We start from the raw sequence: 12835 nt of genomic DNA on the forward strand, positions 1-12835 counted from the left end.
CCCTGCCCCCCCCAGCTCTGCCGGTGCCCTGCAGCCCAGACTCACAGCCGCCCCTGCCCCCCCAGCTCTGCCGGTGCTCCTCACTAGTGCGCTGCACTCTCTGCCCTGCTGGTTTACTCCTGGGCTGCTCCTGGGCCAGGAATGACCCCCATGGTGGCTTGTGACTGGGCAAGCTGGGGATTAAATTGAAGCCACAAAAGTCACTTTCACTTGTGACCCAAGGCGGGATTTGAGCCTGAATCCCCACCGCTGAAAGACGGGTGTGTTACACCAGGGCCTGGCCCATTGCCCAAGGATCGACCCCTGCCCTAGTGTTGGAAAAGCCCCTCTTCTGCCCCTTGGGACAACAGCTCCCTCGGTGCGTCCAAAGGCCCTGGGTCCTTCCCCTCTGCAGAACCATTTGGCTGCTTCCCGGATCCATTCCACCACTCCCTCCTTCCCGGGGAGCCGTTCGCCGCTCCGGACCTGCAGCCTGTTCCCAGCCAACGCTGGGCCTCCCTGTCAGCACCAGAACCACTGGAGGCTGCCTGGCAACATCGGTACCAGTCAGGACAGTCTGTAACGTTGGTGTTTTGCAGGAGCTGCTAGGAGAGCGGCGGTCTAAGTCCCGCCCAATGAGCCTGTGCAGGAAGTTGGGCAGGATGGTGGTTCTCAGTCTGGCCTGGGCAGTGTCCGTGGGCACCGTCCTAGGCTGTGTCGTCGCAGTGTATTACTTCGCCGAACACATGCTCCAGGTGAGTGCTGGCCCTGTGCTGGGCCCTCTCTCAGAAGGGGCTGTCATCTCGGCCTGGAGGGGCAGCCCAGGCTAGCGGGGAGGGGGCTGAGTCGCTGGGCTGGGCTCTGCTGAGACATGGGCAGTAGCACTGTTCCCGAGAGGCTAGGGATGCTCTGGTGCAGTCAGAGTCCAGTGTCAGGTGAGTCAGGAGTCTGTGTGTGGTCTGCAGGCCAGTAATCCCCTTGGTACCTGCTTTCCAGGTGCACCAGGACAGCCAAGGCAGGGGGAGCAGCGAGGCCCGGCAAGAAGCCCTCCTGCTGGTTCTGCCTATGGTGGTGTCTCTGATCAACCTGGTGATGCCGTACCTGTATAACCTGCTGGCAGCCTGGGAGAAGCAGGAGTCTCCAGCGCTGGAGGTGTACGTGGCCATCTGCAGGTAGGCGGTGGGGGTGGGGCATACTCCCCTCCCTCCAGGTTTTTCTTTCGCTCTTGGTTGCTGTGCTACAGCTAGAAATCCAGCACTGGGAGCCCGGGACCCCCTGAAGGACCTGGGCTTGAGCACCCCTCTCAGTGAGCCATAGGCCTTCCGTCTTCCTCCTTCTCCTTCGCACCTGTGGGTTCCGGGGCAGGCCTGGGCTGCCCTCGGGGCTGGCCAGGGACTGCCCCAGAGGGACAATGGAGAGGAATGCAGCTGGTGCCTTCCACCGCCAGGCACTCTGCACTGGGATCTCGGAGCAGCTGAATGGAGCAGGCGAGCTCACATGCTTTTGCCCGCTGGAGCTCTCTGTCCATCCCTGCCCTGCTCTTGCTGGCATGGGATCGCTCGCTCTCTGATGTCCCTCTCTCCCTTTCTCTTTCGTCTTAAGGAATTTGATTCTGAAGATGGTCGTCCTGGGCCTGCTGTGTTACCACTGGCTGAGTCGGAAGATGGGATACTCCTCAGAGAACAAGGTCAGGCTGAATTGGTTGCAACCTCTGCTTGTTGAGAGCTGGACCCTTGCAGCTCTGGGCCTCAGCACCCAGCCCATGCTCATGGGCTGTGCAGAAATGAGGGTTAAATGGGTTTTGTGAATGCTGAGGGAACAAGAGCTACTCGGAGCTCCTGAATGGCCCGAATGCACACTTCAAAGAGAGGAGCGCTCATTTCAGCTCTCCAGTGACCCAGGGATGTTGGGACAATCTCCCACCCCTGCTGTACTGGGTTTGGATTATCAGAGCAGATCCCAAGCTAAATATGAGTCAGCAGTGTAACACTGTGCAAAAAAAGCAAACATCCTTCTGGGCTGGATTAGCAGGAGTGTTGTAAGCAAGACACAAGCAGTAATTCTTCCGCTCTGCTCCGCGCTGATTTGGCCTCAGCTGGAGTATTGTGTCCAATTCTGGGTGCTACATTTCAGGAGAGATGTGGACAAATTGGAGAAAGTGCAGAGAAGAGCAACAAAAGTGATTAAAGGTCTAGAAAGCATGAGCTATGAAGGGAAATTGAAAAACCTGGGTTTGTTTAGTCTGGAGAAGAGAAGACTGAGGGGGACATAACTATTTTCAAGTACATAAAAGGTTGTTAAAAGAATGAGGGAGAAAAATTGTTCTCTTTAAGTGCCGCCCAGTGGGAGGCTGCACCCCAACCCCCCCAGGCCTGAGCCCCCTCCCAGAGCCAGCACCCCATACCCACTCCTGCACCCCAACCCCCTGCCCCAGGTTCAGCCCAGAGCCCCCTCCCACACTGCAAACTCCTCGGCTCTAGCCCAGAGCCCGCACACACACACACCCCGAACCCCAGGGAAGGGGCGGGGTAGATCCTGGGTTGCCCTTAAATTTAAAAAGTGATCTTGGGCGTGAAAAGGTTGGAGACCCCTGGGCTAAATAATACTTAGTCCTGCCACGAGTGCCGGGGACTGGACTAGAGACCTCTCGAGGTCCCTGCCAGTCCTGTGATTCTGTGACCGTTGCTGCCCTTGCCATGGGAGGGGATGGCACAATGCAGCGTAGCAAAGGTCCCGAGTTCCCCTTTCGAAGAGGCAGAGTGCCGTGGTCTGAATGCTCAGTGGCTAGGTTTGGCTAGCGAGTGAGAATGTTGCCAACCCACCAGTTGCCATGGGAAGAGTGCCTTAGCGGGCCGGGTGCCAAGAGGGAGTGCCCCACTGTTGAGGGAGCCACAGGTCGAGCAGATCCCAGGGCAGGTATTCGCAGACCTTGCTTGGAGCCACAGGAGAGCTGGTGGGAGGAGGGAGCCATCTCTACCTCCTTCCCTGATGCCATCTGTGCCTGTGTTTTCCCAGTGCTGGGAGACGTCGGTGGGGCAGGAGCTGTACCGCTTTGTGGTGATGGATTTCATGTTCACGCTCCTGGACACTTTCCTTGGGGAGCTGCTCTGGAGGTAACGGTCGTGCGGTGCCCATCCCTGGTGCTGGGGCCGCCCCGCTCCGCCGTGCAGAGGCAGCTGTGGCTTGCTGGGACCTTGGCACATCTTGCCTGCAAGGTGGATCTCTGCTAGAGTGAAAGTTCAGGGGCTGTGTCCTGCGGCTGAGAGTCTCTCTCTGTCTTCCAGGCTCATCTTGGAGAAGAAGCTGATGAGGAAGCAGAGGCCTGAGTTTGACATTGCCCGGAACGTGCTGGAGCTGATCTATGGGCAGACCCTGACCTGGTGAGGCACCTCCTGCTGCCGGTGGTTCAGCAGCTTCCCCCACCCCCATTACCCCGTGTAGCTAGAGCCTCTTCCCAGAGCCAGGAGAGGCAGATCAGCTTTACAAACCGATTGGCTGCTGCTAAATCACACGGGTGCTTCTGGCTGCATCAGACAGGGGCTCAGACACAGAGCAGCGTGCACCTTTTAACCCCCCTGCACACGCAGCTCCCCCAGGAGCGAGAACGCCCCACGCGGGACGGTGCCCGACTGCAGGGCTGCGGGCGGGACAGGAACCTGTGCAGAACAGAACGTGCGTGGAAGGAGGGCAAGTGCATGAATGGCCACGCGCTGGGGGCCAGGATTACGATTCCCTCGCAACCCGCAGCAGGACTTGTGTCAGTGGCGGAACAAGGCATCGTGTAGCAACAAGGGCTTATTTGTGATTAGTTCCGTGCTTGTTACATCCAGCCCCGTTCCAGCCATCCTGGTTTTTCTTCTCCCCCCGTCCTCCTTTCTCTCCGAGTCGCCTCTGTTCCTCCTGCATCTCCTTCCTGCAGCGATTCCCCGTTCTTAGCCTCCGGCTGCTCAACCAGCCCATGTGGGCACTGGGTGTCCTACCAGACGCTCCAGCCAGACTCGTAGTGGAGTTCCCCCGTCTGAGCCACGCAGGCACCATGCACTGGTCGCGCTCCGCTCACATGTAGCCGATTTTCTCTGTAGACACAAGGGCTAGAAACTCACTGTGTGGAAAAGGAACCTGGAAAGGCCGCGCTGTCTGGGTACAGTGTGGGGGGGTCACGTCGTCGGGCAGACCAGATCAGGCCCCTGGGCCGTGCCATATGGGTGCGGCGTGGGGGTCGCGTCGTCGGGCAGACCGGATCAGCCTGTGGCTTTGTGGGCTTCCACTGCCGTTGGACAAGAGCGCATGTCCTGCCCCACTGAGCTCCCGGAGGTTCCCCTGCAGCTGCCCATTGTCCACTTGGGAAGCCCTGCAGCAGGAGGGAACAAGGCAATGACCATGCTGCCCCATGGCTGGGCCACTGGCTCCAGGGGGGCGGGGGGAAGCCGGGCTCTCACAACTTTACTGTATCTTTCCGTCTTCCTTTCAGGCTGGGGGTTCTCTTTTGCCCCCTCCTCCCAGCCGTCCAGATCCTCAAGCTGCTGCTCCTGTTTTATATCAAGAAGGTAACGGTTCTCGCGCCCACTGGCCTTTGGCTCCCAGCTGCTGTTCCCAGCAGCAATCACGCTGTCCAGAGCGGAGATCTAGAGGCTGGAATGGGGGAAGGTCCCTGCCCGGTTCTATATTCAGCTCTGCCCAGAAAGGGGGGAGAGCTCCCTGGGAAGGGAGGGGAGGGGTCAGGCGGGCGTTCCGCACCTGCACCAGTTCTCGCCCTCTCCATTTCTAGTAGCAACAGTGGCCTGGGACTCCCCGGGCCCAGAGAGCATCTGTCCTGTGTGCCGGCCAATGGGGGGTTGTTACACTCCGGTCAGAAGTACGTAGCTGGTTTAACTCTGTATCCCCAGACCAGCCTGATGAAGAACTGCCAGTCTCCCAGCAAGCTGTGGTGTGCATCTCACATGAGCACAGTCTTCATCACCCTCCTGTGCTTCCCCTCATTCCTGGGCGCCGCCATCTTCCTCTCCTACACCATCTGGGCGTGAGTAGATGGTTTGTGTAATGAGACCCGCCCAAGCCTATCGAGAGAATGGAGCCAACCAGCCATGGGGTCTGACTGCTCTTCCCTCCCCCCCCCCCCAGCCATGCGGTCTGACTGCTCTCCCCCCCCCCCCCCCCAGCTTCCCAGTGCTTTGGTCCCAGTCGGCCTTTGTGTCCCGTCCACTCTTCGGGGCTGGGCCTGTCTCGGAGCTGCCTGTAAGTCCTTGCGTGCTTCAGCACTGAACAAATAAAGGCAGCCAGGGGATATTTCCGCAGAGGATTCACCTGCCTCTGACTCAGCCCTGCGGTTTCTAAACACCTGTGCACTGCTGGGGGCAGGGCAGGGAAGCGAGGGTGCCTGGGATCAAATCCCTGCTTGAGGACGTCTTTCCTGGGACATGGCTGCCCATCCCAGGTGGCATGGAAATCGGGTCTGTGTTGTTTCTTCAGGTAGCATCTAGAATCCACCCCGAAGGCTCAAAGCCCAGGTCAGGTGGTGATTCTGGGAGCAAGTGAATTGCAGCTGGAAGAGCCATTTGACTTTCACCTGCTCTTTGTCTGCCCAGAGTGAGACCATCCAGAGTGTGTGGCCCGTTCCGGACGCAGGAGACCATCTACGAGTCAGGGAAGACTTGGATTCAAGAGCTGGAGAAATCCAGCCCAAACATCACCTGGTTCACCTGGATCCACCAACACCTGGTGGAAAACACCTTCTTCCTGTTCTTTGTGTCTGGAGTCCTGCTGTGAGTATGACTGAATTCAGAATCCAAGCCTGAAAACGACAGGCAAACACACAAGGCTGGACTCCCCGTAGCTGAGAATAGCCGCTCCGTCACTTCCCCAGGGGTTCAGTCCTTGTACTTCGAGCTGCCGGGTCAGCCAGGACAGTGTCACCCAGGAGCATTCCTGCCTTGGCCCAGAGAGCAGTACTGGTCCTGCACTCGTTTGGCACGGCCCTTTGAACCTAGCCGTTATTTCTCCTTACCACGGTCTCACTCTCCCACGGGTGGAAGCCTGGTAGAAGGTGTGGGTTAGGGTGACCAGATGTCACGATTTTATAGGGACAGTCCTGATTTTGGGGTCTTTTTCTTATACAAGATCCTATTATCCCCCACCCCCTGTCCCGATTTTTCACACTTGCTGTCTGGTCACCCTAGTGTGGGTGCTGCTGCTCCGGCAGCTAATGGAGCAGCTTCCCTGAACCAAGCAGTGGAGCTGCCTCTTCTGCATTAGAGGGGTCCTGATCTGAGTCTCGGGAGGCCAGACATGTCACCCCACTGAAGTAGTGAAGCACAGAGTGACATCACCACCATGCGCATTGCATCGCCACTGGGTGGAGCTGGAGGGCTGCTTGGGGAGTGCGTGTCCCACTCCTGACTCCCTGTGCGCCTGAGGCAGTGAACCAAGTGGCTGAGCACAGAGAAACTCGTTGGAAGGGGAGGTTGGGTGTGTGAGAAAGGAGGTCTCTGACTGGCTGCTGGGGCCAGCCTAGTTCTCCCCCCCCCCCCCCCGGGGCTAGAAAGAACTGGGGGGGTCCGAGCCCAGCATCTCGCGAAGGGGAGATCCTGAGTCATGCAATTCATGTCCTTCCATTGCAGAGCTGTGATCTACCTCCACATCCAGGTGGTGAAAGGCCATCGTAGAATCATCCGCCTGCTGAAGGAACAGATTGCCCATGTGAGTTCATGAGGCCTCTGCATGCTGCTTGCTTCTTACTGCCTTATGTGCGGGACCTGGGGACCCAGCTGAACTGGGCCAGCTTCTGTGCCAGGACCTTTCAGAAGGCCCTACCGTGGCACAGAGAAGTGCCTTTTACATGCAAAGGTTTAAACCAAAGGTGTGAGGAGAGAGGATGTTGGGGAGGCCAAGACTGTAACTGGGTTAAAAAAGAACTAGGTAAGTTCACGGAGGATAGGTCCATCAATGGCTATTAGCCAGGATGGGCAGGAATGGTGTCTCTAGCCTCAGTTTGCCAGAAGCTGGGAATGGGCGACAGGGGATGGATCACTTGATGATTACCTGTTCTGTTCATTCCCTCTGGGGCACCTGGCATTGGCCACTGTCGGCAGACAGGATACTGGGCTAGATGGACCTTGGCCTGACCCAGTGTGGCCGTTCTTATGAGGAGAGAGGATTTGTGGTACTTATTGGTAATCTGCTGTGGAGCCATAAGGAAAACTGGGGACATAGATTTCACAGGAGCCAATGGCTCGACACTGGCTCCTTGTACCCCCTGCTTACAGCTCAGGGAGGTGATGGGAGGGGCAAGGTGTAGTCTAGTGGACAGAGCACAGGTCTGGGATCCAGGAACTCTGGGTTCTAATGGGTGCCTAACGTTAGACACCGACACACACATTTACGCACCCGAATGAGTGGCCTGTTCTCAGGAGCACTGAGCACCTGCAGCTCCCGCTGGATTTTGGCCATAACAGCTGAGCGCTAGTTTCTCCATCTCTCCTACTGCAATGGCTTGTTTTGCCCGGGGCCATGGCCCTGTTCTGCCCCCTTTTCTCACGGTGGTGTCTCTTCTGTTCTAGGAAGGGGAGGATAAGGTATTTCTCATTCAGAAGCTGCAGTGCATTTATGGGAAGCAAGAGACCCGCCCCTGAGCGCCAGGTGAGGCTCAGAGCGTGGATGAGGGTGGGCTGGGGAAGGAGTCGGACTGAAGCGCCTGGAAGTTGATGCTCCAAGGAGACGAGGGAAATGCTGGGGGGATTCATCCAATGCCTTGTTCTGTGAGTGACAGGGTGTCCTTTCCGCTGCCCCCGCCCAGCTGAGTTCAGGACAGCTCTGGGCTGTGCAGGTAGCAGCGAGAGTGGCAAAGCAAAGGGCGTCTGGGGGCGGGGGGGCAAACAGAAACTGCAGGGAATTGCCTGAGCGTCTCCGGATACGCTCCACTGCAGAGGAGCGAAATCTCTACCACAGCTGCTGGGCCGCAACAGGGACTTAGATGGGCATCGCACACCAGCCTCAGCGTCCTATGGCAGAGGCAAATAGGTACAATGTTCCCGGCTGACTTCGTACCAAGGCAGACCGGGCCCCACACCCACCACAGGGAATGAATGGCTGCTCACGCCTCCTTCACTGGGAAACCCTTTCCCCGCCCCCCCGGCCATTCAGTCCCCAGCCCTGCTGTTCCACAGCGAGGACACCAGAGGGTGCAAGTTGCCCCATCCAATCCCGGGGCAAGGGGGGCGTGCGGGAACCAGAGTCTGCAGAGAGGCTGGACTGTGAGCTTGGGGAGCGAGGGACCATTTCCCTGTGTGTCTGGGCAGCACCCACACCGGGAGCCAGGACCCGAGGAGCCTTCGGCGCTATAGGAGCCAAAGATTTGCTGATGATAATGACTGAAGCGCTCCCTTTGTGCTGTAGGAGCCCCCTGGAAGAGCTGAATGTGTGACCAGAACTTTCTCTCTGGCCGCAGCCTCCCGGAGAGACCGGCGCTGGGAATGGACCCTGGCCTCTCCGAGCCCCTTCTGAACGGCCAGAGAAGATTTGCCGGACTTTACAGGGCTGCGCTGAGAGATGCAGACGTGTCACTGAGAAAACCAGTCTCCTGCTGGTGCTGGCACCCGGGCCCTGCCCAACAGCTGCACTGGCGCGTTATCCGTGGGCAAAAACCTCCACTCCTACCATGTACTGGTGCTTGTAACTCTGTCTCTCCGGGGAAGGCTGCCGAGACCTTGCCTTCCATTGGGGCACAGGGTCCAGAAGCCACGCAGGCTGTCAGGCACTGCTGGAGCCGAGCACACCTGGTGCCAACAGGTTCTAACAGTGAGGGCCCAAACCTGCCTCTCGTCTGACAGTGTGATGTTTAATGCTGCTGGCCTTCCGCTGGTGTCTGCGGAGCCACCGAACCCCAACCTGGCTGTCCCAGCGGCTGGGTGGTTTTCAGGAAGCCCCTCCCCTGGGGACATGTTAGCTCTGTTACTATTAAAACCACGCTCCCTCTTTCTAAGCTCCCGGTTGAGTTAGGAGTGTGAACGACACAGCCATTTATTTTGTTGTTTTCAAGTTCTTCAGTAACTGGCCCAGCTGGTTGCTGGTGAGTGTTTGCTGCCACATGGCTGTGAAAAGCGGGAGCTCATGTGGCCGTTCATTCACTGTTCCCAGGCGTGGGGGAGGAGCCCTCTCCTCGGAACTGACCAGGGCTTCTCCTTCCCCTGCAAGCCTTTGCCCAGAAAGTCTGCCCTAAGGAGCCGGATGTTCCAAAATCTGCTGTCACAGTTACGAGCGGTGAGGCAGCAGCCTGTCCCGACAGCTTGGTGGTCACCCATGGCACCGCTCGTGGGCATCTGGCAGTTACTAACTACCTCCGGCCTTTGTATCTCGCTGGCTGAGCACGGCTCCTCGCAGAGGCAGGCCAGGCCCAAAAGGATGGACTCAGCAAACTCCACAGCGATTACTGCATGCTAGGGCTGAGCAGTCAAGTACGGTTTTGTTTCCTGGGGCCTGGCAAGAGCATGAGTGGCAGCTTCAGGGCAGACTGTTGGGAACCTGGGCTTAACCCCACATTGTCTGGGAGTTCTAGACTTAGACTTCACCAGCCAAGTATCAAGTGTGAACTCCTCAGGCACTAAAATAGCCTTAACATGGAGTCACAGATAGTCCCCTTGGACACGCCAATCTATCTTGTCACCTAGGCAAGCTTGCCTTAGTGATAGATGGTCCCTTACACCAAAAATCATCATAGTCAGGTTACTCCCAGTCCCAAAGGACCGGTCACTTATCCCAGATCAATTGCACTTTAGATCTTACACCAAAGACAACACTTGTAGCCAATTCTATAATAAACTATCTACAGATTTATTAACTAGGAAAAGGAAATAGTTATTTACCAGGTTAAAGCAGGAACACGCACACATACGTTACAGTTTTAAGTTTCAAAAAGTCATAGAAGCTTCTATAATAAGTAAGTTCTGTATGTTCTTTAAGGCTAACCCAGCCAAGCCCTGGGGATCTTTTGCTTATGCTTATGCTTAGTAACCCTTCCCCTCAAAGTCCAAGCAACATAAAGATCCAGCTTCTCCTTCTTAGAGTTTGGAGTTCCAAGTCCAGCGGTTGGGAGGAATTCAGTTGCACATCTCCTCTTCATTGGGTGTGGTGGGGGGAGCAATCAACAAATCTTTTGTCCTCTGATGTCCCACAATGGTTCATCTGGTGTTGATGGACCTTCTTTCCTTGGGGAGGAGAGAACACCTCCTGGGCAATTGGTATTTCATGTTTGTTAATGCTTCTCTCCTGCCTGGTGATTTACAGTTCCAGAGCAAACCCGTAAGTATTCACTTATAACATGGGATAAGTGAGATTAATGCAGACAGCAAGTTACATGCGTTTAATAAAGTCTGAACACTAAGCACATTTATAAGTCTAATACCTGCATTAACAATCCTAACACACAGGGCAGCCAGCCTGGTTCCAGCCCTGCATTTGTCAGTGTTCACTTGGGACCCAGGGGCCTTGGCATTAGCTGGCACCTGGTCTGCCAGTGTCACAAGGTCAATGCCTTAGCCAGTGGGAGAGGAACCATGTCACCCTCTCTGTAGGCTTCAAGTACCTATTAAAATGCATCATCTCTCCAGGGAAGACTCCAGGCCTCCACTGCCTCTGATTTCAAATGTGTTCAAAGCAGAGGAAGGACGAGGGTCACATTGTACCTGAGGATTGGGAGGACGCATTCTGGGAACTCCTCACCTCGCTGGCCTTACACAACCACTTTCCATGGTAGCTTACCTGGCTGCATGATGTCCTCCTCCCCCAGCAAATACATTGCCTGGTGGGCCCTACGCACAGGCCACAGCCCACACCGACATCAAGCCTCACTCATGGGAAGAGTGCCAGGATGTTACACAAGAAGAAGGGGGTGAGTCAGGGCCATGCACAGGCAGCGGGGAGGAGTTTTACCCCACCCCTGGGAATTTCCTGGCTTTGTCTGTTGCTGTTTACTGTACTTGCCCCCTCCCCCATCCTTGTGAAATGGCAGAGAGGCATGTGAGTAACCCCTGTGTGACTTGGCTCCTGCCCAGCCAGCTCTTTCCCCACAGACAGGTGGTGTCTTGTCTTCTCGGAAGTTGTGTCAGGTCCATGTGCAAGCCATGGGGCCGTGTGCACAGGGTATGGGCTATGCCTGTCAACACAACTGCAAGCTTCCCTGTTTTGCAAACTTCACACAAACAGCCGCCATTGCACTGACGCTGCCCATTGTCTTGGGGCGACAGGGGCAAGGGACCGTTCGAATCAGCTGAGTAAAATGCAGCGTCCTGTTAGTGCATTAACTCACTGGTGTGGAGAACATGAAGAGGGATGTGGAATTTACTCCTTCACAAAACACACGAACCGGGGTCACCCAATGAAATTCATAGAGAGCGGCGTAGCAGGTTTCAAACAAACGAAGGAAGCGCTGCTTCACAAAATACAGGCAGCCTGGGGAACTCTGCCAGAGGATGCTGTGAAGGCCAAAACTATAACTGGGTTAAAAAAAAATTACACAAGTTCCTGGAGGATAGATCCATAAATTTCAATTAGCAAAGATGGTCAGGGACACAGCCCCATGCGGTGGGTATCCCATACCCTCCATCAGAAGCTGGGACTGGATGACGGGATGGCTCACTTGATAATTGCCCTGTTCTGTTCATTCCCTCTGGGGCACCTGGCCCTGGCCACTGGTGGAAGTCAGAGTATCCGTCTAGATGGACATTGGTCTGACCCAGCGTGGCCACTCTTCTGTGCTTAGCTTATGCCAAGACGTTCCTGACTCAGGGTATGGGAGAGACAGACCCTGGCAGGACTCAGCACCAGCTGCGAGAAGTTAAATGGATTCACCCAGAGTTCCCAGAACAGCTGTGGCCCAAATCGAGCGACCCAGTAAATGGCCAGGGCCGTGGAGCAGGTCAGGGTCCTAGCGAGATGCTGCCAGAAAGAACATGAATGCTGAGGCTAGTGCCTGCTCCGGCCAGGGACATGTGCTTCTGGAAAGTCAGGGCTTGTCTACACTACCAAGTTTTGTTGACAAAACTTATGTCGACACCCAAACGTCGACAAAACAAAAATTGCCAAAGGGCATTCACGCTTGCTCCCTCTGTCGACAGATCACGTCCACTTTGGGGACACCCTCGTGGACAGGGTGAGCAATGCACCGGGGTCTGTATCCCACAGTGCAGTGTTGTGGGAAGGTAGAGCTGAGCACTGCCCATCTTGGGATTCTCTCCGAGTTCTCCCACAGCCCCCTCCGCTGCCCGGAGCAGCGTCACGAGTAGCTCTGTGAGCTCTCCGAATGGCAAAGCAGCCCAGCAGTCTGCCATGCCAGCCACTGTGTCCCTAGTGCCGGGCAGAACAGGAGCAGACCAATGATTTGCTCTTTGTCGGTTCCCAAAGGGAGCAGCACACAGATACTTCCCGGAGGGCGCCTGCTAGCAGGGCAGCAGAGATCAAAACACTGAGCAGAGCGATCAGGGCAGTCATTGTGGGATACTGGCGGAAGCAGCAGCAGGGCTGCCCAGAGGGGAGAGCAAGTGAGGCAATTTGCCCTAGGCCCCGGCCCCCGCAGGGTCCCCGCAAGCCCTGGCCCGGCGGCAGTCCGGGTCTTTGGCAGCATTTTGGCGGTGGGTCCTTCAGTGCTGCCGAAGACGCGGAGCGACTGCCCTGCCGCCAAAATGCCGCCGAAGACCCAGGTGAGTACAAGCGCCACAGCTACCCCGCTTTGCCCCAGGCCCCCAGAATCCTGTGGTGGCCCTGAGCAGCAGTGTCTACACTGGCTCCTTGGCGACACTAAAGGGAGGGGAAAAGACAAAAGTCTCTCGAGGGGGTGGAAGTTTTTTGTTGCCAAAACTGGGTGTTT

General features: G+C 56.5%; 2 protein-coding genes across 2 annotated transcripts in view; both read left to right on the top strand.

The window, feature by feature from the left end:
• The window catches only part of TMC6 (transmembrane channel like 6), a gene marked incomplete in the record, with an annotated part of 26179 nt that extends 17186 nt beyond the window's left edge, over positions 1-8993 (top strand). Inside the window, 11 exon segments of the mRNA XM_034789975.1 lie at positions 579-734; positions 976-1151; positions 1582-1666; positions 2995-3092; positions 3264-3359; positions 4451-4526; positions 4866-4999; positions 5565-5741; positions 6597-6675; positions 7536-7614; positions 8371-8993. Coding sequence (XP_034645866.1) covers positions 579-734; positions 976-1151; positions 1582-1666; positions 2995-3092; positions 3264-3359; positions 4451-4526; positions 4866-4999; positions 5565-5741; positions 6597-6675; positions 7536-7607 — 1149 coding nt within the window.
• Positions 8994-11760: 2767 nt separating this feature from the next.
• LOC117887081 overlaps positions 11761-12835 on the top strand; it is a 10887-nt gene continuing 9812 nt past the window's right edge. Inside the window, exon 1 of the mRNA XM_034789323.1 lies at positions 11761-11887. Within this exon, the coding sequence (XP_034645214.1) occupies positions 11761-11887 (127 nt within the window). The remainder of the gene's footprint in view (positions 11888-12835) is intronic.

This window comes from Trachemys scripta, chromosome 14 (assembly GCF_013100865.1).
Source record: "Trachemys scripta elegans isolate TJP31775 chromosome 14, CAS_Tse_1.0, whole genome shotgun sequence".
In the NCBI taxonomy this organism is placed as follows: Eukaryota; Metazoa; Chordata; order Testudines; family Emydidae; genus Trachemys; species Trachemys scripta.